Below are 24,558 nucleotides of genomic sequence, written 5' to 3' on the forward strand. Positions count from 1 at the left end.
GAGGCAGAAGGTAACTCGGGAGTACACCATCTACTTTCTACCTCTCCTGCCTCTACTCTAATTATGTTATAATTATGAGTAATAAACCCTTTTCCTGAAGCGGTCTTATAAACCAGGCTATATTATTATTCTATGGTTCCAAAGTTCAGTAGTTATCTCAGTATAAATCTAAGAGGTTACATAAGTGATTACTTTTCTACATATTTTGGGGACAGAATTTTAAATATTGTCTTGCTCAGTTACTCATTCAATCAACCAGTGCTTGCCAAGCACATAGTACAAGAGCATTTTGCTGGTATGGGGGGACTTGAGGATGAGTAGGGCATGGTTCTTGCTTTCATGGAACTCACAGTTTTCAAGAGTTTAGGTACAGAAATAACCAGCACCCTATAACATGTAATTGGTGTGATATTGTTGGTGATATTAATTCAGTTTTGGAGATGTAGCTGAGGCACCAGGAGGTCATTAGATGAGTGTTGTTCAGTAGAATGTTCTGGGATGATGGAAATGTTGAATATCTGTGCTGTCTTATACTATAGCCACTAGCCATAGGCGGCTACTGAGCATTTAAAATGTGGCTAGTGCAACTGAGGAACTGAATTTTAACTTTATTTGATTAATTTAAATTTAAAAATCTCCCTGTGGCTAGTGGCTACTATATTGGACAGAACAAACCTAGATAACAGTCTATCAGACAAGTGGAAATGTAAACACTCAGAAGAGCATTGGGTCCCAAGAGACAGGCTGAAGTGTCAACAATGTAGAGAGAGAACTGAAGCTCCTATGAGCTCCAGACCCTTGTAATTATCTGTCTGTGTGACGTCTCAAAGACTCCTGTAATTGAACATGTTCAATATAAAGACCGTGGTCTTCTCACATAGTTAATCCATCATTTCCTAGTCTAGATATCTCTCAGATTCACTCTCTTTTGCCATCTCTATTGCCACCTCTGTAGTCCAAGCTCTTGCCTGCGTTACTGCAATGGTCTCCTACTTCTTTATACTGCTCCTAGAACAATCCTTCCCAAACATCAAATCTAACCAGGTCATCTCATATTTAGGCAAAAGTCCCAAGTCTTTAACATGACCTATAAAGGTGGACCCCTGCCTACCCCCCGGTCCCATCTTTTACTGCTTTTATTTCTTTCTTTCATTTTTTTTTGCATTTTTTGGGGATCTTTTAATAAAGAATAAAGCATACAAAATATTTTAAAATAGCATCATTCTCACATCAAAAATAAGTTTCTTTATTTTGATGTTTTTGCCTTTTTAAAAAGGCGTAGCCAAAAAACAACATTTAGCTACTAGCTGTTTTACACACTTAGGAGCATGTGTCAGAAATCTTTTTATTTTATTTTATTTTTTTAAAGTTTGAAGTTTTATTTATTGTGGTAAAATACATATAAACTTTACCATTTTAACCATTTTCCCTCCTTTTTAAATTGAATTATAGTTGATTTACACTGTTGTATTAGTTTCAGGAGATCAGCACAGTGATTCAGTTATACATATGTATATATCTATTCTTTTTCAGATTCTTTTCCCTTGTATGTTATTATAAAATATTGAATAAAGTTCCTTGTGCTATACAGTAGGTCCTTCTCATTTACCTTTTTATTGCTCATTAAACAATGCTGGTGTGCATGGAGAGCAGGTGGCATGTACAGATGCCATTAATGTGTGTGTGTGTGTGTGTGTGTGTGTGTGGTCAAATATTATCTACCATTGCCATTTGGTTTCACTAAAATTTGAGGAAGCTCCAAGAGGTGCTGTGCAGGTGGCTCTAACCAATAAAAACAGATGCTTTTATTTAGTCCTGAGGTCTATCTCTGTTTTAAAAAAAGGTTTAATTAAATAGAAGGCTTTCAAAGAGACTCAGGTCATATACATCCTTTTTACTAAGTTAGTGTGAACTGTGCAGGTACAATGTGGGAAAAGTGAGCTTGTTTTAGCATGATCATATCCCTTGCTAACTGGTCCATCACAGACCCAAATCAGGGTGAAAACAAGGATCCAAAATTTAAGATCCTTGAAGGTCAGAGTACTTAGCCTGTGGGGGATGTGAAACATTTGGTAAAATAAAGTACCCATCTGGAGATAGAGAAGTAGGAGAAGGCTTTCTTCACAACACTTTCTCTATAATAGTTGGCACCTCAGTCTGACATACTTTCGTGCTATTGTTTCTTTCCTGTTTGTTGTTGTTATTATTAAGGTTTTTAGGTGTTTCAGGAAAATTTCATTATCCTCAAAAGTTGTTCAGGGCAGAATTGTCTTCTTAGGCAAAAGGAAGTAAGTGTAGACAGGCCTAGTTCTAAGCAAAACTGAGTTGACAAAGTTCATCTTCAAAGGCACCCATGTCCCCTATTTGTAAATATTGGTATTTGTTTCTCCTTTTAGGTACTCTCAAATTCTGGTCCAGGAAGGAAAGGGATTGGTTTGGTTTAGTCACAACCAAAACCAAGCATAATCTATGCATTTGACATGTTTGGACCTATCCTAAGAGCACTTAGCTCTTTTAGGAAGATTGTCTGGAATTCCTAGCATGATGGGAGAATGAATGTTATCCAGCAGTCTCCTCTGATTCTACACAAGCTAACTGCCAAATGCCAGCTCTCGTAGCACTTCAGGCCAGCGTCTATGACAAGGCTGTGTGGAATGGTTCAGACCAACTGCCTGGTTTACCAATTGTCCTTTTCCTTGATATCGCTACCTTTCCATTCCTACTCAGTCCAGGGCTTCCCTGAGGAACATGAGTTTCTAACACTGCTCAAAACAAGCTATTATTTACTTTATAACACACAAAAAAGTATTTGCCAGTTAAAGAAGGACTGATCTGAGTTAAATTTTTTCTATTGTCAATGTGCACGAGCATCTCCAGGGCAGTTATTAAAAAATGGAGATACCTTGGCCCCAAAGCCAGAAGTTCTCATTCAGAAAGGTGGCTATGGTGGTGGTAGAATTGTGGGGATGCAGTGATTTTAAGTTTTGTAAAGTGCCTAAGCCCGTTCTGATGTAGATGGTCAACAGGCCACACTGGGAGAAACACTGCCTTGAGAAACAATGGGTAAAAAGGAAATTTTATAATATTTATCAGGTGAGATATTTTTTTTTTTAGGTGAGATATTTTGAGATGATAAAAATTTACTTCATCTAATGGCAGACCCAGTCCTATTTAGCAACTTAGAAGAAAACTCAATTTTTAATTATTAGAGAAAACAGAAAAATGTATCATAAATTGATTTGTTAGGCTAATTTTGTGACCATATCAGAAAATGTGATTATAATATTCATAAAACTATCTAAAGCAGATAGTTGCCAAAGTTATGAGGTAAATTATAATTTAACAAAATTGACCAATGTAGTCTAAAACTTTTTTTTTTTTTTTTTTTTTTGCGGTACACGGACCTCTCACTGTTGTGGCCTTTCCCGTTGCGGAGCACAGGCTCCGGACGCGCAGGCTCAGCAGCCATGGCTCACCGGCCCAGCCACTCTGCAGCATGTGGGATCCTCCCGGACCGGGGCACGAACCCGTGTCCCCTGCATCGGCAGGTGGACTCTCAACCACTGCACCACCAGGGAAGCCCTAGTCTAAAATATTTTGTGTTGCTGTATGTGGAACAGAATAACAAAAGTTAAAATAATATATATGCCTTATTAATGTTTTCCCCCTTAGATATATGATTAAAAGTTCCCAGTTAAGATGGCCGGTTGACTACATGCCATAGCAAGCTCTGCTCACCCCAGATCTCTAGAAATGATGGAAAAGATAATTAATGAAAACAAGCAAGCAAACAAACAAACAAATGATAAACATATTGGAAAACAAGAAAGTAAATCCACAATGGACCAGAAGCCGTGAGGAATCCCTAAAAAACAGATTTGAAAAGAGAGCTGTTGAAAGAAGAAACAGAAGCCCAACCAGAGCACACGAGAGAGCGGGACCCCACCCAGAGCGCTCTGCACTCAAAAGACAGAGAATGCGGGGGACAGGAAGGGGCTTTGGGGGAGTATTTGGAGGGAAAGAAGCAGTATAGATATGGCCAGGAATCAAGGGAGCAATGACTGAGCCCTTGGGTGGGCGAAGTGGAGCAGAACTCCGGGCGCTGCTATGCCCAGGAGGCAGGGGCTGTCCTGGGGAAGACTAGCCATCAAGGCCCTACCCCTCAGCACTCAGCCACTCCCTCACTCCACTGAACTCTGTCTCCCCCAGAGCTGGCTGCACAAACAGAAACGGCAAACAGCCGAACTGCATCACCACTACCAACCTGTGCACCAACAAACAACCTCCAAAATTCAAGAAAAGCCAGCGCCAAGAAAGGAGAACTCTGTAGTGAACAAATAGTAGAACTCACACCTAAGGAGACAGTAATACTGCAAGAGGGATGCAAGGCGATGCTGCATCTCAAAGAGGACCAAGTTGATGCTGTGATAATGAAAATCTTGTATGCTGTGTTGAAAGAAAATAAACTATGATTTAAAGTCTGCAACAATTGGATGATGTTCTTACTAGAACTGATTGATACCTGAGGTGACTTCTGATGGCTGCCATCTATTACTCATGTATTTTTCAATGAGGTCTTTATTTGAACATTATCTCTGTTTCCCCTTTAATACATATTAAATTACTGCTAATGGTTTGAGTCTTCAGGATACACCAGGAACATTAAAAGTACATTATATACATTTTCATTTAATCCTCACAATAACCCTATGACAGAACTGATTTCTTATTTCCGTTAACAGATGAGAAAACCGAGGCTTGGAGAGGCTAAGAACCCTCCTCAGGGTCCCACAGTAAGTAATGGAGCTTGTACTAGACCCCGAGTCTCTCTAGCAACAAAGCAACTGCTCCGAACTCTCTCTGATGAGAAACAATTGTGTAAACACTTACATTTTTCAAAACAAAAAAAGCACTACTGTCTTTAGAATACATCTCACTTCTCATAGATCATAGGTGTTCACAGCACTTTCTATAAGCTCACCTATCAACTTCACAGCGAGATTAAAAAGAAAGTTTCCAGCTTACAAAAATACAGTGACAAGCTTGAAAAAAATCTGTTTTTATCCATGCCACATCCATCCTCTCTTTTTATCATTAGGCTCACAAATGCAGGACTCTGTTTGCAACATCGGAACTTGAGAGAGCTTTTCTCCAAACTCGAATAGCTTTGAACATCAACTAAACAGCATTACAGAGGAAATCTACCCTTTATTTTGGGACAAATGCCCAGCTTTCTTTTGCATTGGCTTAATTACTCTTAAGTACTATATGAACATAGGCCTATTTTGAAGATTAGTAACTTAATACACTAAATATTGTTAAAGAAAAAGATGAATGTTGTAACCAAGTGATGAGTTATATAGGTAGTGGGGTAACTAGGCCAGTACAGTTGCACTTGGGCGCTGATGAGATTCAGAGCATAGAAAAACCCAGTGCTTTTAACTCTGCTTATCCCCTGGCCCTCCTGCTCAGTCTCAGTGGAGGGGACCCTCCATCTCCAAGCATGGAGACCTCCCAAGGGAACAAGTACAGCCACCTTGGGCAGGACTGTGGGCTCTCCTGTCATCCTGGCCCCCATCAATATAGTGGTAGTTCTTACAGTGATACACAATTATTCAGGTTTCCAAAGTCTGTTTATTTTAGCACTTACATTGTTTTTCCTTTGCCTTGAGTACCACCAGTTGTGCTAAATATGGCTTTTTAATTTGATGAATAGTAAGAATATGTGCCATGTGAAAAACACTGCTGAACTAACCTGAAGGCCACTACAGGGCAGAAGGGGAGAAAAGAAATGAAAATAGAAGGGAATAGAGAGCAGAAAAAAGGAAAGAAAGGGAGAGAGTAGTGAGAGTCCTTGATTACAGGTGTTCTGTGGGGGAGATGGGGAGCACTACACGCCTCCAGGCTGATGGGCAGGGTGAGCTGGGGTGTACCAGCCAGCTGGTATGTACAATTTAACCATCAACTTTTAAAACACTCTAACTAGCTGAAGCCCTCTGAGGGTTCCAGATGCCCCTCAGTAACCCCTGGATGTCTTTGCAATCCATCAACGAACAGGTTAATGCCTGATATAACAAAAGACTTTCAGGACTCTGGCGCCAGCCACCCAGATGTTAAATATTTGAATAGCATCTTTGCACTTTCCCTAACTAAGCAAATTTTTAAGCTCAACCACAGGATACTACTTGTTTGCTTAAAGAGATCACTCACTCATTTCCATGTTTGATATAATCACTAACTTCTAAGATCCTGTCTCAGTGTTACAGCATTTCTTTTGTTTTCAGGAAAATACCGCTGGTTTAGAGACCCTTCCTCTCCCCATCATCCCCTTTTCTCCTTCCCCACTGTAATAGTTCTCATAAATGGCAGTATTTCTCAACTGCGGTCAGGGAACAACTTGCATTAGAACCACTTGGTGATGTTGATAACTATTCCAGTTTCTGGGTTTCATCTCAGGCTTCTTGAACTAGAAACTTTGGGGTCATTCCTAAAGCAATTTAAAGTTTGAGAACTTTTCAAAGACTAAGGCCTAATTTTTATGTCCTCTGGATCCTTCTGAATACATATGACGTACACATTGTTGATCAGAGCCACTATTCATTTTGGTCATCTTTCTCTTTAGGACCCATTTAGTGTCACAATGATCATGAAGACATGTAAGAGACATTAGTTTGCATGGTTGTCCTTATATTAAGGCAAAAGTCTGAAAACTTGCAAATCCCAGATCTGATAGAAGAAAACTGCTCTCCAGCACTCTTATTTTTAAAGAATCTCCGGTTATTAGGCACTGAAAATAGACAAAAGGATGAAACAACCTGACTCTCACACCAATTTGGAACAATTCAGTGTCTATATTTCTATCAGGGTAGACCAAACTCTCTTGGATGTATTCTATTCATCAGCAGTTTGTTTCTAGTAATAAAATGGCTACCAATCACAATAAAAAAATAAAACCATTTCCACCCACTCCCACTGGGCCATCCCATCCCACAAACTCCTTCCATTCTTAAAAGAGATAGTGAGGGCTTCCCTGGTGGCGCAGTGGTTGAGAATCTGCCTGCTAATGCAGGGGACACAGGTTCGAGCCCTGGTCTGGGAGCATCCCACATGCCGCAGAGCAACTAGGCCCGTAAGCCACAACTACTGAGCCTGCGCGTCTAGAGCCTGTGCTCCGCAACGAGAGGCTGCGATAGCGAGAGGCCTGCACACCGCGATGAAGTGTGGCCCCCGCTTGCCACAACTAGAGAAAGCCCTCGCACAGAAATGAAGACCCAACACAGCAAAAATAAATAAATAAATTAATAAACTCCTACCCCCAACATCTTCTTAAAAAAAAAAAAAGAGAGAGATAGTGAAATGGCCTTTGAATAAGAAACTCCTGCTTATGTGCAAGGGAAGACACCAGCTGAGTTTAAGTGTTTGCGTTAGAGGCAGCTGAACTTTTCTGAATAAGAAAATGGAAAGTGTGTTCTCATTTTTCTTCGCCATTGAGAAGGAGGGGTCAAGAAGTGAGGAAAAGAAAGAAGAAGGTGAGTCACAGTGCAGGGGACAGGAAGCTGAGCTGCAAAATGCACAGTTGCTTTTGAAGAACCGTGGTTGCCAGTGTTCCATTTTACATTCCTAGCCTCAACACAATGTGAACTCCTGTCTCCACAGACCTTCACTGAAGTCTGTCACTCACGCACACAAATGCCTTCAGTGAGTGGTTTGCAGTGAAAGTTAAGGAAAATAGCTGGGTCTTGTTTGGGTGACTGAGGTACAGCACAAGGTCAGGGGGGCAATTGCTAAACCAATCCAAGTTAGAAGCAGGAGCTGAAAGACAGAAATGACCTTGAGAATTCAAGCCACATGGTTATTCATTTATCTTCTGTGGGGACCATTAAATTTGTCCATGAAACATGGGCTAGCATTTGGAATGAACTTTATCCAGATTTTCAGAAGCACACTAGCAGCTTTTATTTATTTCCTACTTTAGCTTTTCCATTTCAAAGTCATGTTGACACATGTAATTAGCCATGTTTTCTTAGTAGTTTAGAATCAGCAACCTCTTTGATCCTCATGCCTTCATAAAGCTCAGCATTTTCTGTGGGTTTTACTCTTAGGCTTCATTGTCCCCAAAGAAAAGAGATTTGTGGTGATGGTGTGGAGGGATGGAAAAAAATAAGATTTTTAAAAAGGAACCATAGGTTAGAAGATGAAAATGAAGAAGAAAACAAGAAAATAGGAGGGAGACAGATGGTTGGGGAGTAGTAGACTCTCATTTGCAAGTTTGAGTGGCACAGGAATGTTTTTGTTCCTCCAAAATTTACACGAGACCTAATCACTAATGTGATGATATTTGGAGGCAGAGCCTTTGGGAGGTAATTATGTCGTCATGAGAGTGGAGCCCTCATGAATGGGATTAGTGCCCTTATCAAAGAGACACCAGAGAGCTTTCTAGCTCCTTCTGCCATGTGAGGACACAGAGAGAAGACAGCCATCTATGAAACAGGAAGTGGGTTCTCACTAGACGATGAATCTCTCGGTGTCTTGATCTTGGACTTTCCATCCTCCAGAATTGTGACAAATAAATTTGTGTTGTTGCAAAGCCACCAATCTATGGTATTTTTGTAATAGCAGGTTGCACTGACTAAGATACTACTGTACTTTTTAATAGTTCACCCAAGGTCCATTAGATAATCACTCGGAGTCAGTGGAAAAGGTAGGCGTTCCTAAGTGGTAGACAGAGATGTAGCAGAAGATAGTGATCTGGAAACGTCATCTGGTTGCACTCTACTCAGCCAGAGCACAACTAACTTCTCCTCCTGAGGACTAAGAACTCAAGCCTTCAGAGAAATCAAAGACAGCCTCTTAAAGAGTGAGATTTCCTGCTTGTCAAACTGTTCACATCAGGTCTAGAAAATTCTCTTTAATTTAGAGTAACGTGAATGACTGAAATTTATTTTATAGACTTACCTTATCCTCCTTTCATATAAAACAGCTTTTGAAAAAATGGCTGAGGAGCAAGTCAAGGCTATGTTGTGTGTGTGTGTGTGTGTGTGTGTGTGTGTGTAGCTTTACCCACTCTACATGAACCAGAAGCTAAAGGCTGGGAAGCAAGGAGAAGCCACACTCCAGACCCTCAGTAACTGAGAACACATGATGTATCTCAACTTCTTTAAGGTGACAATTTGGAAGAGAAATAGGAACTACTGCAGGATTTAAAAACAGACCACTAAAGACGGACTCTTTTGGGCGTTAATCTAGGCTTCCTTCTCCACCTAATAACAGTTGAACAACTTTCATTCCAGATGAGAGGAACAAATACTCAAACACACTTTGAATCTCTGTGATATTTATCTGCCTTGCCATTTTGCGGGGACAGATTTTTTTTTTTTTTTTTTTTTGCGGTACGCGGGCCTCTCACTGTTGTGGCCTCTCCCGCTGCGGAGCACAGGCTCCGGACGCGCAGGCTCAGCGGCCATGGCTCACGGGCCCAGCCGCTCCGCAGCATGTGGGATCTTCCCGGACCGGGGCATGAACCCGTGTCCGCTGCATTGGCAGGCAGACTCTCAACCAATGCACCACTAGGGAAGCCCGCGGGGACAGATTTTTGGCTGCCTGGTCGCAGAAATCCTATCACCACACAGGCTGCTTTGGAAAATCAGATGAGCTATCTTATTGCTCTAAGAATTATAAGAAAATCAAGAAAAGAGAGCAAGGGGTGTTATGTGGCAAGAACTTCCCTGTGCCCCTCTTTACCTCAACAGACCTACTGCCACGCCTGGAGAAACACCTGCCCAGTAGCCAGTAGCATGCTGGCAGAAAGAGCTGTCGTGGTGTGCAGAAGCACAGCTGCAGAGAGATGCAGACTTTTGTAACAAATACGAACAGCTGATTCGACAATGCAAGTTCTTACTCTGGGGAAAGAAAAACCTCACATGGGTTTTTGTTCAGACTTTTTTTTCTACTGCCAGATGTCTCATCTTTGGTTGCTTTTTCCTGATGGTATCTATTGCTATCAGCTGTTCTAGATGTTTTTTTCTAGCTTGCTATGCCAGACAAAATGAAGTATAGTCTTTTTTCTTTAGTGGCAATTTAATGGAAGAGAAATAGGTTTCTTGTCTGTGTATTTACTAGTGGTTAATGTAGCAGTTACATTCTCCAGCATGTGGACTTTTTTCTCTTCCTTGTTTCTCATATATTGGAAGAACAAACAATCTAGTGCTCTAGATGTTTCTCTGGGCTTTAGAGCCATGGCACAACTATCATGACTGTGCTTACTCTAAAAGGCTAAAACATTTCCAGATATTTTTGTAAAATCAGGTAGCTGGATTTCTGCTCCTGAGGCATACTTTTTTTTTTTTTTTTGCGGTACGTTGGCCTCTCACCGTTGTGGCCTCTCCCGTTGCAGAGCACAGGCTCCGGATGCGCAGGCTCAGCGCCCACGGCTCACAGGCCCAGCTGCTCCACGGCATGTGGGATCTTCCCGGATGGGGGCACAAACCCATGTCCCCTGCATCAGCAGGCAGACTCTCAACCACTGCTCCACCAGGGAAGCCCCTAAGGCATACTTTTGCTCTTCTAATAACTGAAGTTGTTCTTGTGTTATAAAAGTTAATTCGTTTTGTTTTGAGAATAAAACACATATGCACAAAGAGGTACTTTTTGCATATGAACTCATCATATTCAGAAACAGTTGTCATCAGGGGAAAAAAGGAGCCTTCAATGGCAAATGACTATTCTGGAATTCCAATTCTTAAAAAAAAAAAAAAAAAAGGTTTTATTTGGCTTGAATTGGAAATTATTTTAGCAGATTATATGAAGCAAGGCATCTCCTGCCCAGTAACTGGACTGAATTATAACACGTACATTTGTCCCAATCTTCCTATCTAATGCTTTTCTTTAAAAAAATTTTTATGTGTAAGCATAATTGAAAGTAAATCAGGAGAAGCTTTCAGGTATTTGATTACTTGACTCATATGTATTTTTATTTGACTCTTAGATGTGACTTTCTTTTTTACCCCCTTCCCTCCTCAAGTAAATTGCAATTTCATTTTAATGCTTTTACCTCTAAGGGTTACATGCCTGTTTTTTTCCAGTTTTATTGAAATATAATTGACATACAGTACTGTATAAGTTTAAGGAGTCTACAGAAACATAATAATTTAACTTATATACTGCATGAAAAGATTACCAAAATAGGTTTAATGAACATCCATCATCTGAATATGGCTAAAAATTAAAGAAATAGAAAAAAAGTCTCTTCTTGTGTGAGAACTCTTAGGATTTACTCTCTTAACAACTTTGCATGCCTATTTTAAGAATTAAATAATGTTGATCAAAATGTTTATATATTAAATCATCTCATATGCATTTTATACATTAAGGGTAAGTTAGCCACTGTAAAACAAAATATGCCTTTATATTACAAGTGGTCATAGCTTCTTTGATCTAGCGCATGTTACAAACGTTGATATAATGCCAGTTGGTTGGGCAATATTTCCAAATTTTCCTTTGTAAGTGGCTGAAAAATATACCGACTTCTAGCCTCTTGATCACAGGAAGAGTTATTATTACATCAGGGTAAATCATGGCATGTTGCTCCAAATGGGGTTTACAGAAATTTCTCTTCTCATAGTTAAGAAAACAATAGTCTGTCTTACAGGCCTGGTGAATATCACTGTAAGGAAACTTTTTCCTGTAAATTAAATAATAAGTGTGGTTTATCATGTCAAAATTAATATTAAAAGACTAGCTGGTGCCCAGGCCGTTAAGAAAGAATTTTGATGGCCCAACTGAGCGCCCAGCAAGAAACCAGGAACCTCAGTATGCTGAGGGGAATTTTCAGTGGTGACAGTGGCCCTGAAGAGGGGGAATCTGCCTTCCGCAGGGGTCAGTTCAGTGGTCCTTTCCTTTTCCTGGCTCATCTGCCTAGTCAGTATTTGAATTCTCTCTTAGTCCAAGTATCAACTGATTGGCTGTTAAAGGCTTAAAATATGACTGCTCTCAGGGATTTGCAGGTTAGTGGAGGTCAGATGCTATCAACAGACTGAGTGAAGCCCGCATGGGGTAGCTGGATCTCCCCCTAGCCCCTTCTTGATTGTGTCCTGAAGACTCCTCAGAATAGGAAACTTGGGGAGGGGATAGGGAGCAGTCATCCAAGTGTCCATGACCAGTGAGCACAGTCCAGAGGATACGAAACACAGCTCTCAGTGGGCACTCAAAGACACATGAGTTTCCTCTCTGCCATCTTGCTGCCTGCCTTGTGAAGGGGTGAACCTATGGTCCCTTTGGAAATACTGCTGACTCCTGGATTATAACTGAAATATTTAGTTGGTATTAAATAATGAGGGAGGGGCTTACAGGATGTCCCTCCTCCAATTCCCAAATAAAATAGGAAAAACAAAATAAGGCAAGATAAACATTATCCCGAACTCACTGGGAGCCATGGCACAGGCAAAGGAAAATAACTGCATTAAATGAACTTCAAAAATTAGTGGCTAAGGGAAGAAACAGAAGAGTCTGGTACCACAGGAGGCAAGCGAAGCTTCCCACTTGTTCCCCAGGCTAAGAAGCAATACGGGGAGCAGACAGTGATCCTAGGAAGACCTGTGGATTCTTCCTAATACATGCCAGGTTGGAGAAGTGGACTCAGAGGTGGTGAACAGCCTGGGGAAGGTCAAGGCAAAGCCTATAGCATGAAAGCCCTACATACCACAACAGGATCTTCCCAGAGACAAAGGGGGAATGAGCTGCCATGGTTGGCCTTGTCCTGGTACAGGGCTCTGAACGAGATGTCAGAAAATGGAACAGCATTCAGGTCCCCATCAAGGACTGCCCTCAAGACCAGCACAGCTAACCTTCATTTTACAAATGAGGGGATTAAAAGCAATACTCAGAACTCAAATCACAGCTCTGAAGGGAAGACAAATTTATCACACTGGATTAGAGTGAGTAGATGCGTTTGTCATCCATCAGCCAGATGAAAAGAAGTGGTGGGCCCTCCTTATACATGGAACAGAAAATCTCTGAGAGCTAAGAGGAATATCATCTCAGAAAATACTGGTGATAAAATGATTGACACAGATACATCTTGGCTGTTTTTAAATCTTAAAGACAGAGATTTCTTTGGGAATCTAGACAGAAAAGCAAATCATTTTCAAAGTAATTGCTAAGGTATAAAGAGTATGAATACTAAATTCTGATTAAATGATTTTGGTGGGAGGACAAATCTGAGCAACGAACAAGAATATATTATTTCTATGCTCCAAATAAATAATGTTAAACAGACTGGTCTCTGTTTACATGGAGCTTATAGTGGTATTTATAGTAAAACAAAAAATGACGTGTTTTAGCCAAAGGACAGAGAAAGGGAGAAGAATGAAGATTCTTTGGGTTTCACTTATGCTTTACTTTTTATCTCATAATATCCTATGTTTCAAGAGAGGGACCATAGCAAGGAGGGTGGCAAGGGGGGACACAGGCTCTGAAATCAGAGAGACAGGAGGACCAGCCCTGTCTTTGCCTAGTCATATTATGGCCTTGGGCAAGTCACCTAACCTCTCTGAGCTTTAATTTCCTCATTGAATTCCCATTTCATTGGTTTCTTGGGAGGAATAAACAGGGGTAACATGTATCTAATATGTAACAAGTCTTCAATAAATGATAAGCACCCTTAATGGCTAATATATTGGACAGAGATGATAAAAGATGGAAGGTAGATCTGGGGAAGAGGTTTAAGGAATTAGATGTGAACCTGGAAAGGAAGGAACCATGTAGAAGCCTAAGAAAAAAGTTCTAGAGTTTTGAAAACCTACAGAGTTACTAGGTGAAGCTTCAGTTAATTTGAATACTATTATACACTTTCAAATTCTGGTATTTTTTTTAACCTTTCTAAATGGAGTACTAAATTACTCAGTATGGTTTAGGAAAAATAGCGATGGTAGGATTAGGAGTCAGCAGACCTGACTATTAAGAAATCCTCTGTGTTCAGAAAGTAAATGCTCATTTTGTGACACATATACAAGGTTATTTTCTGTAGCATTGTTTGGAAGAGCAAAAGTTTGGAAACAATAGAAATTGCTAAATCAATTAGGTGAGTCATCCATTTACCTGAATATCATGCAGCTCTAAAGAATATTCAATAATCTCTTATTAAAATGTGGAAAGATAGACAGGAATTTTATTTTCATTTTTAAAAAGGAAGGATCAAAGCATTGTATATAGTATTTTACTTATTGAGGAAAAAGCAAGGAGATTAATATCTATATTTATATTTGCTTGTGTAAACACAAAGAAACTTTGGACAGACATACAAATTAAGAAGAGTGGTTTCTGTGGAGCAGAGGCTGAGAAGACCCAGGAAATGGTGGAGACGGACTAAAGTACCTTTTACTCTATATCATTTTTGAGCCAGATGTAAATTTCTATTTAAAAAATAAGTTAAAAATTTAAATGCTTTAAAAAAAAAAGTGAATGCTGTAAAGGGGTGTTACTCAGAATTTAAAGTTATGAATCAGATTGCTTTATCCTGACACCAACCAGATTAAGAAGATTGAGTTTTGATTTGTGGAAGAGGTGGATGAAGAGGGAACAGGGTCCACTTTGAAGCATAATATATATCGGGGGATCAGAGGGTGGAGGTAGGGTACATGGATGAGAGGATTTAGAATCTAAACTATGTCATGGGGCACATGAGCAGTGGGGAGGCATGTCAGGATGGGGACAGGGTTGCAAGGAGGAGGAGAGAGAGGGCAAGGATCAACTTGGCTTCCTAAGCAGTTTTGCCTGGGTCTCTTGGAGCTATACTGTACTGAAAATCAGCTCAAGGCTGACCTTGCCAGGACTGCAGAGCCAAAAGAGAACTTCGCTGGCATTGCAATAGCACAACAGCAGCCATCTGGGTACTACCACTCAAACCAGGTAGTGGAGTGTAAATAAAGATGGAAGACGTGGAAGAAAACTCTCAAGGATTTCCGCTTCACATCAGGACAGTTTCCTTGGCATGAACTCAGAGCCATAAAATGGAGGTTATGATAGTTAATTTTTTACCTGAGGCAGAGAACTATGACAGGGAATTAAGAAAGGGTTTTTTTAGAAGGTTTCAGAAAAACAACATTTCTCAGTTATGGCCCGGTATTAAAACAAGAAGGTGACATATGAGGATACAATAAGTGTAACAGGCTAACTCTTTCTAGAAGACAGGTGATCACGGGGTCATTCCAAACTTGCTTTCTACGAGACCGATTAATGGGGGATTTGATTCCTAACATGTTGGTTGACACCGAGAATATTGGTCTCAGGAAGATGACATGTTGTGAGATGCTTCTACAGAGCCGAAATAAAAATGAACTACCTTTCTACCCAGAACTGCTTTAATTAGATCACACTTTCATAAGTAAAAAATATATATAGTTGTGGTGTGGTCACTCGTAAGTATCCTTTTTCCTTTCTCACTATAAACAATGGTTGTATATTATTTGCCTAAAATATTAATCATTTCAAGCATAAGTGAGCTTCTTTCATTACTATGAGGATTACAAATCTTTACCAAGTCATTCAGGATCAACTTTTAGCATGTGCCATAGTATGGTGGTAACATCTCTGGTAGAAAATTAAACTATTTACCCAGGAGGAAAATAATGTATCCCTTGGTCTGGCTTATTATCTTAGTTATGTACTACTTTATGAATCAGAAATGTTCAGAAAAATTTATGCTGATGGAGCAATAGAAAACAGGTGAAATATAAAACAGTAAGTGCCATTTCACAAGAGTCCTGTGCATCTCTTATTTGAATATCGGGCTTAGGAGACCTATGATAAATTTGTGGACATTTAAAGTCATTTGGAAAAAGGTTTCTCAACCTCTGTACCATTGACATTTTGGACTGGATAATTCTTTGTTGGGAGGGGCTGCTCTGTGCATTGTAGGATGTTTAGCAGCATCCCTGGCCTCTACCCGCTAGACGCCAGTAGCACCCTCCAGCCGTGACAGTCAAATGTCCCCTGGGCATCCACCACTGTCTTAGAGGTTTGCTCACCTTCTAACTCCTTTGTGGTAGTAGAGGGAACACACCTCAGTCTCATTCAACAGAAATGAAACCCAACAAAGGAAGTAAAAGAAATGGTTATCATTAAGCAAAACCACTTGGCAATCAAATGGATGTATTTCTCCCCACGCCCCCAAATCAGCCCCCCAAGGCACTTCCTCACAGAATGCTGACCTAAAACTAAGGATTTCACACCAGAGGAAAAAAATGCCAAACAAAAGTCGCCATACACACAGGAGTACCGGTGACGGCATCGTTCCTTGTTACACATTTTTCCCTGGAAGCTAGAACACCCTCTGCTGGGATAAAAACATGTGCAATAGCAAATGAGAAAAGAACTCACTGCTTCCACAAGCGGCTTTCCGGAATTTCGTCAGGTCAACGTGCGGCGGTCTGCTGGGTTTTTGTGGAGGGGGGCCCAGGGTAAACAAGGAGGGCAGGGGTTTCCGCTTGGGGGTGGCTGAATTCTGGTCCTCCTTTTCTTGACTTGAGCCCCAGGGCCCTGCCATTGTCCGCTTCGAAGGTGTCTTCAGGAACTTGGCAGGAGCGGCCCCAGAGGCCGGCTCTTCCGGATTCATTTGGCTCAGGAAGACGTTCTTAGCAGCATCTACCTTCCTATCTTCTCTTCTTTCTTCAGCATTTTTGGAGAGGCCTGGGGCCCCTCTGCTTGCAGCAGGTTTCAGAACGACTCCAGGAAAAGGAAAACTGGACGTCTCGCCTCCACGCTCTTTATTCTCTATATTGTCCCTGGCTGGTTTCAAAGGCCCCGATGTGGCCTTGGCTCCCAGGGCGGCTGGTGGGCCTCTCTGTTGAGCCACAGTCTTGGTGGGGCTTTCGTCTTCCTGGGGGTCATCTTTATTCAGGGATGGCTTCTGGCCGAAGACGGGTTTGGGGAAGAGCGGCTTGGGGTCATGATCTTGTGAGGCTGACATAAACTTGCCTTTAGCCCCAGCCAGCTTTGGGAAGACTTGCTTCGGTTCATTTTCCTGGGCTGGATGATTTGACCCCGGCTTGGGGCCTGGTGGCTTAAAGTCACGGTCTTGGTTTACACTGTGAGGTGAAGGCTTATTCCCAGGAGGCCGGGGAACCGCAGGTTTGGAATCTTCTTTGTGCAAGTTGATGGCCTTGGGGCCTACAGGTTTCAGAAATCCCGGTTTCACCTCGGGGTCTCTGGTGGCCGAGTTAGCCTGGGGTCCAAACCTGGGACCCACTCCAGTCGGCTTTAGAAATGGAGGTTTGGGCTCCTTGTCAGGCTTTTCCTCAGAAGAAGGTTTCACCCCCAGAGGGGGCTTTGGGGACCCAAACTTGGGCACACTGCTCAGTCCTGCAGGAGGGCTGGCATTTCCTTGGTTGTTGAATAAGTTCTTTTTGGCCTGTACTCCCAAAGGAGAGTTTTGGCCCGGGACCTTGAAGGGCCTGCTGCTGACCGAGACCTCCTCCATGGGGTTGCCCCCTGTGTTAAACTTCTCCATGAGAGACTTCACATTTGCTTTCCCATCCTGCAAGCACAGGGAACAAAAACTCACTGAGAGCCCAAAGTCTCACTTGCACAATTTAAAGTACTACACCTCAAAGGGTTTCCTGGTTTGAGGCCTGCAGCGCCGCTGATTGGTTCGTGATCTATTGTAACATGTATCTTCCTCTATGGCAAAATAAGTTGTGAGAATTTCTTGAAGGGGGAGGGCTATGATACTTAGACTTTTTTTTTTGGTTGTCTTAGACTGACTTGCTTTTTGTTGTTGTTGTTAAGTCACAGCTTATATTTTCCTCTTTCCTCTCACTGGTTCTCTCTCTTGTTGGATTTACTCTGAACTTGGTATTTATGTGTTTTGGTAAACTTGAAAAACTATGAAAGTGACTAACAAATGACCTCTTCCATATTTTATAGCTGAGTCTCTTAAATAGAAACTGCATTTAAAAAATGAAAGCAAGCTCTTCTGTAAATCTGGGTTGCATGCTTTACACGGCATAGCCACGTTTGACATTTCTGTGTTTGCAAGCCTGTTCTTGTTCCCACCTATATTTAAGGTCCATCTGTTTGCTAACAGGGAGATGTGGCAGAAAAACCCACTCATTTTTATACATAAGCAATAAAATGAGTTTTTCTACTTATTGATACATATTTAGTGTAAATGATTCAACTGGAACCAGACTAGCAGGCAGACTGCGCTCATTTCTAAGAGGCATAGTCTGGAGCACACAGGGAAGGTGACAAGGAAAGAGCAGGGACAGCCTGGAAAATCTCATTTCCAGATGCTGGTTTCTCCAGTCTCTGTCCCCCTGGTCTAGAATTAGGGTATTACCTAGTAAAGAGGGCGGGCAGCCACCTTTCTCTGACTATAATCCCATGTAACCTGTAAGAATTCATGGTGGGTTTGCTTTTTCTCTCAAAAGCCAGGAGTTGAACCTTTCTAGTTCTTTTAGGAATATTTGAAAATCTGAGGCTTAGAAAAAAAAAATCACAGGTAGCCACAACAGTTTCCATTTTTTGCTTTAAAATTCACCTAGAAAACGTTTTCTTACTCCCTATCCCCACCTGTCATCGCCAAGCGTATTTCTTCTCTCAAGGCCCCACTCAGATACCACAAAACCAGATCCTGTCTGGCTGGGAAGAATTACTCCCTCCTCTTGACTCATGTAGCACAGCAGGCCCTGCTACAGGCCCCTGTATTACTTCCTTTCCTAATAATAAGAACCACCGTTGAGCACGTAAACACATGTGCTTGATTCTGAGCCAGGCAGGTTATCTATGTCGCTTCATCTCATTCTTTTGGATGATGGCATTATTTAACTCCATGTCACAGGAAAGAGGATTGAGGTTGAAACTGCAGGAAGACATCATGTAAGAGCATGGGAACTTGGTTGGAATCCTAGTTGATTAGCAGGGCCTCAGTTGCACAATCTGTACAATGGGGATAATAGAGCATATCTGCCAGGATTGTCACGTGTGTTAGAGATAGAATTTGTAAAGTGCCTGCCTGGCCCTCAGCCTGGGCTCAATGTAAGGAAACTATTATTATTAGAAACGTTAAGTAGCATATTCAAGGGCTCACAGCCAGGAACTGTGAGGACAGGGATGCAGACTCAGGTCTGTCTCGGGCTCCAAAGTCCAGAAACTGTCTCATTCCCCTTTGTATAGAACCCTCGGGATTCTAATATATTTGGGAAATTGTTCAGCTTGGCACTGAGATGAATACTGTGAATGGTGATTTTAAAAGAAATGGTCCCTTCAGCAAGAGTTTCTCTCCATGCCAAACTATAGTCTTTCAGGACTGGGATAAGCAACCTAGGCAGGAGGCGAAAATGAGGTGAAAGGAGCAATTTCCAGCTTGGTTTTGCTTCTTTAATTTACTACCCTGTATCCAAGTTGCTAAAAATATCTTGTTTTCTACCTTGCCTCCCTTGACCATTTTTTTTATCCCCATGATGTTCTCAAATCTTCAAGTAATCCCCAGAGGTAATAGGCAGGAAGGCAGCAGAACCAGGGAGAGTTTGGGTGCTGGCAGAGGGAACAGGTGAAGACGGATCCTACCCTGTGCCTCCTGGGAGATCATAGGTGCAAAGGATTTTAAACCTTAACACAAGATGCGTAAAAAAAAAATCAATACAAAAATTTGCTCCCCACCTGGAAGAAAGTCTGTCTCTAGGGAAGAATCTTTTATTCTAGATTCACTCCATATTTTGTAATTTATATTCTAGATCTACAATTTAGTCCAGAATAAGAGGCTAGAGAGTAAAGTGGTTAAGAGCATAGACTAGGGAGCCAGGTTTTGAGTCTGACCAGCTATTTACTGTAATGTGAGGTATATAAGCTCCCTGGGCCTCAGTTTGCTCACCTCTATTAAGGGAATAAAGAGTCGTGTCACAGGGCTTTAAAAGAAATCAATATCTGTAAGGCACTTTAAAGAATGCCTGGAACCTGGGAGGGTTTCCTATTTTTATAAAGAAAGTGAAATGTATAACTGATTCACTTTGTTATAAAGCAGAAACACACCATTGTAAAGCAATTATACTCCAATAAAGATGTAAAAAAAAAAAGAAAGTGAAGACTTAGAAATTATCTATTCTACCTCTCTCACTGCATTGGTGACAAAACAGAAACTAAAGGATTTAAGTGATATCCTATTTAGTCACAGCAACTTCACAACCTGGATTTCATGGGGGGAAATCCATGAGACACACTAACACATTGTCAAACTGCACACCCTGGTTTTAGTTCAGAAAATATGGAAGTGGTTGATTTGGAATTTAAGTCCCAGATGCCAACTCAAAACCAGGAGGCAGTGCAGTATCATGGTTAATAGCTACGTCTCTGAAATCATTGACTTGTTTTCCAGCCTTAACTTTGCTACTCACTAGCTGTGTGATCAAGCAAATTACTTAACCTCTCTGAAACTCAGTTTTCTTTACCTATAAAATGAGAATAATGAGTACCTATTTGTCACCGGGTTTTGTTTTTTAATTAGGATTAAATGAGTTAATGCATGTAAAGTTCTTAGATCAAGAATTGCATGTAATATACATCCAAGGATTGTCCGCCATCATGATTTTTTTTTTGAATTCACTAGTCACATAACATCATTTCTCCAGGTGACCAAATTCTGAAGTTACAATCATTAATGTTACGTCTTAATTTTAAATTAATATGACTGAAACAAACATACTGCTGGATAACATTATAGAATTTATGATGTTTGAGTTTGGTTTCCCCCACTCTGAAACTTTCAACTGTATGTTGAAAGACAGGGAAAGAAAGAGCCACAGGTTCCTATGTGGGACACATTGAAGAAACAGTAACAGCATCTGAACTTACTAATATGTCTCGTAAATCAATAGCCTGAACTCTACAACTATTTAATCTCTTATACTGACTGCTTAGCTTTAGAGGTTTTTAGTTGTTACAACTCTTAATAAGTTTATCAGATAAAATTTTCAACACCCAGGTTCGCCCTTAATCTTAATAGCTAGATTTCTTTCTTTATGATAATGATAGAAAGGCAAAAATGATTAAATTTTTTTTGACATTCTCTCATTTCATTCCACTTTCTAGGGCTCTTTTTATTCTAAAAAAGTTTAAAAGAGGGTAAGAGCAATGTATTTCATGAAAAAGGGAAAAGTAAGCCTGCTCTAAACCCTGACCCTCCAAGCCCTCATGCCCCAGTTCTATGGGGATCTTAAATACTGACTTATCAGTACAGTACAAGTTCATGCCTATTGTTCTGGAATAATTATTAATAATGCTCCCTTTCACTCTCAAAATTGACCTACTTTAAACAATAAATTACATGGTGAACTTACCCAGTTCCTCTCTAGGGTCAGTCAACCACTGTTATCAGTTTGTTATGTATATTTCTAACTGTGCATATACAAATATATAAAAATAAACACACACGCACATCCTTTCTGTCCCCGCCTTTTGCACAAATGGAAACCCCTCCTTGGCACCTTGCTTTTTTCCTGAACTGATACTAAGTTGCTACACACCAGCTCAGCTGGATGTGTGGTCAGCAGCCACTCTGATTGCTTGGTGCCTGTACAATTCCAGCTGTTAAATATTTTCAATATTAATTCTCCTTTTTTCCCCTTGATAATTGGATCCATATCAGTGCATATTATTTGCACCATCTCTTAAAAATAGACTTAATTTATTTATTTTTTACAACAGTTTTAGATTTACAGAAGAATTCAGAAGATAGTACAGAGAGTTCTCACATAATTTACATCCAGTTTGTCCCTTACTAACCTCTTACATTAATTTGCAGGAACTCTTTAACTTTTAATGATTTAAAGATCGGGCTTCTGTTTATTCTTAAGAAGAGGCATTTCACAATCTAGGAGATCTCAGAGTTTAAGATATTTAAGTAAAACAAACATTTTATCTTGAAATTTACTTGAAATTTATTTTCCAAATTTATTTGAAACAAATTGTTATTAATTCCAGCTGTTAATGAGTTTGTGCAGATCTTTCTCCACTTATGATAGTTACATCCAGATAAACCCATTGTAAGTTGAAAATATCCTAAATAGAAAATGCATTTAATACACCTCACCTACCAAGCATCATAGCTTAGCCCAGCCTACTTTAAACGTGCTTAGAATACTTACATTAGCCTATAGTTGGGCAAAATCATCTAACAAAAAGCCTATTTTATAATAAAGTGTTGAATACCTCAGGTAATTTATTGAATACTGTACTGAAAGTAAAGCAGGATGGTTGTATGTGTATGGAATGGCTGCAAGTATATGGGTTGTTTACTCTCATGATTGCGCAGCTGACTGGAAGCTGTGAGCATCACGAGAGAGTATTGTACCACATATTGCTAGCCTGGGAAAAGATCAAAATTCAAATTTCGGTTTTTCGTAGATGCATATTGCATCATTATAACGTTGAAAAATCCTAAATCGAACCATTTTAAGTCAGAGAACGTCTGAACAATGTTTGGCCAAAACTACTCCTGTGCATTGCTCTATAATTATACAGGTGTAATTGTAGAGAAGCTGTTGACAGAAATGAATTTCCTTTAGCCCCCATGTTTTCCCCTTCCTCAGAATTATATATCTTCACTAACATAAACTTAACATGCTTTTCACAGTCCCTGGGAAGATGCAAAAATGCTTTAGCTATATCCTCTGTACTTCTAGTTCACAACTCCAGATTCCAGAGAATCTTTTTTGCTTTCAGCAACTTACATAAAGGCAATAAATCAAGTACATACTTAAACAAAGGCTGAGATGGCATTTAGGAGAGACATCAAGAAACTGCACATCAAGAAAATGTTTTCTTTTGCAGCTAGTTCATCTACATATTTTCATATGGAAAATTAATAACATTGGTAACTGGATTTTGTTTGGTTTTAAATATATCCTGAGCATTAGGTTAATCCAGCGGTTCTCAAATTGGGGCAATTTTGGCAATGTCTGGAGACATCTTTGATTGAAATGGCCGACTGAGAAAGTGCTCTTGACAACTAGTGAATAGAGGCCAGGGCTGCTGCTAAACATCTTACAATGCCCAGGACAGACCCCGAAACTAAGAATTATCAGTCAAAATAGTGCTGAGATTGAGAATCCCTGAACTAATCCTCTTGCTCCTGAATAACTGGAAACATCTTACCAGAAATTCTGCTTTTAATTTTTATAATGTAATACACTCTAAAACCTACAAGTAACTGTAGAGAAACTAATAATACAAAAGACTATCACTAGATTGTTTTCAAAATTCCTTGTCTTTGAAAGTCTCATCTTTGTAAAGTTTCATTTGTAAAGCACAAAAGAAATAAAACACCCATGAATCGCGGGTAACTAATGAATTTAAAATAACTTTGAGCCTAATTTTACCTCCTTAATATGTGTTAGTGTCTCTTTTGTAATTAAAGCATGAGGAGAATGAACCACTCTTATGGATGCTGTTATTCTTTCCTAAATAGAGCCCAAGGAATAAGAGAAGAAAATGATTTCACTTGATTGCATCTAATGCTTTTAATCATGAGGGAGTTGGTAAATAACAATAGTTTATCCAAACTGGTCTCTTTCTCCCTCTATCTCTCTGACTCTCCTTGTTCTTTCTTTCTTTCATCATTGATCAATTTTACCATTTGTAGGTTTTCTTTTTTTTTTTTATTGCTATGTTGAGATAACATGTCAATACTCATGATTTATTTGGTCTGAATTGCTAGTGCTTCTCATGGAACAAAATTAGTTCCTACCACTGCCACCACTGTCCAGAACAGAACCCCAGGTAGAGCAGCATTGGTGGCATCAGGGTGCAAGGAGATGCATATGTAGTGGGAAAATGTTCCAGGAAGCCTGCCCTAGTCCTGCTCAGCACGGGTGGAAGAGGAAAGAAGGCAGGTGAGGGTGGCATGCTGCACGGGAGAACACAGCTTCTGCTGAGATGATGGCTCATGTTATTCAAATTTAGGATCCACTCAGCCCAGGATTGACCAGAGGTATAGCAAAAAGACAGAAAAGATAGTTCTTCTGTTAAGCCAGATAAATTTACCATCCTTGAGGTAGGAAGCAGGCTGGTGAAAATTTGAAATAGACTCAAGCAGTTCAAATTTTCATAGAGCAATAGTAATATTTAGCATCATGAATTTATATTGCCTAGATTAAAGAAAATAAAACAACAGATATATTCCTCATGACCAAACCAAGCCCTCCTCCACTTCCCAACACACACACACACACACACACACACACACACACACACACACAGTGATAAGTTGTCTTTTCTCTTCAAAGTGACTTGATCTGCTATACCCAGTAAACTTGGAAAAGGGATTTTTTTGGGGGGGGATTATTTTAGTCCGAAAGTAAATTTTCTTAGAACTTCTATTGTTAGAAATTATATAATAAAACTATTTTAATTATTTTTGGTTGTCAAGATAGAGTTAATGGTTGAAAATACAGTACTTATGACAATGCTTCACAAGATAGTAGATGGCAAGCTCCACTCTAGACACTGAAACTGCAGTAACTTTTTTTTCATCCCTGTTAACACTGTCTAAATATTTAGGTACTTAAT

At 40.2% G+C, this 24,558-nt stretch overlaps 1 protein-coding gene across 1 annotated transcript in view; it reads right to left on the reverse strand.

The window, feature by feature from the left end:
- The window catches only part of FYB1 (FYN binding protein 1), a 171,033-nt gene that overhangs the window by 79,550 nt on the left and 66,925 nt on the right, over positions 1-24,558 (reverse strand). Inside the window, exon 2 of the mRNA XM_081233888.1 lies at positions 16,375-17,530. Coding sequence (XP_081090014.1) covers positions 16,375-17,503 — 1,129 coding nt within the window. The 5' untranslated portion in view covers positions 17,504-17,530. The remainder of the gene's footprint in view (positions 1-16,374; positions 17,531-24,558) is intronic.

This window comes from Mesoplodon bidens, assembly GCF_964165515.1.
Source record: "Mesoplodon bidens genome assembly, chromosome: 4".
Lineage (NCBI taxonomy): Eukaryota > Metazoa > Chordata > Mammalia > Artiodactyla > Ziphiidae > Mesoplodon > Mesoplodon bidens.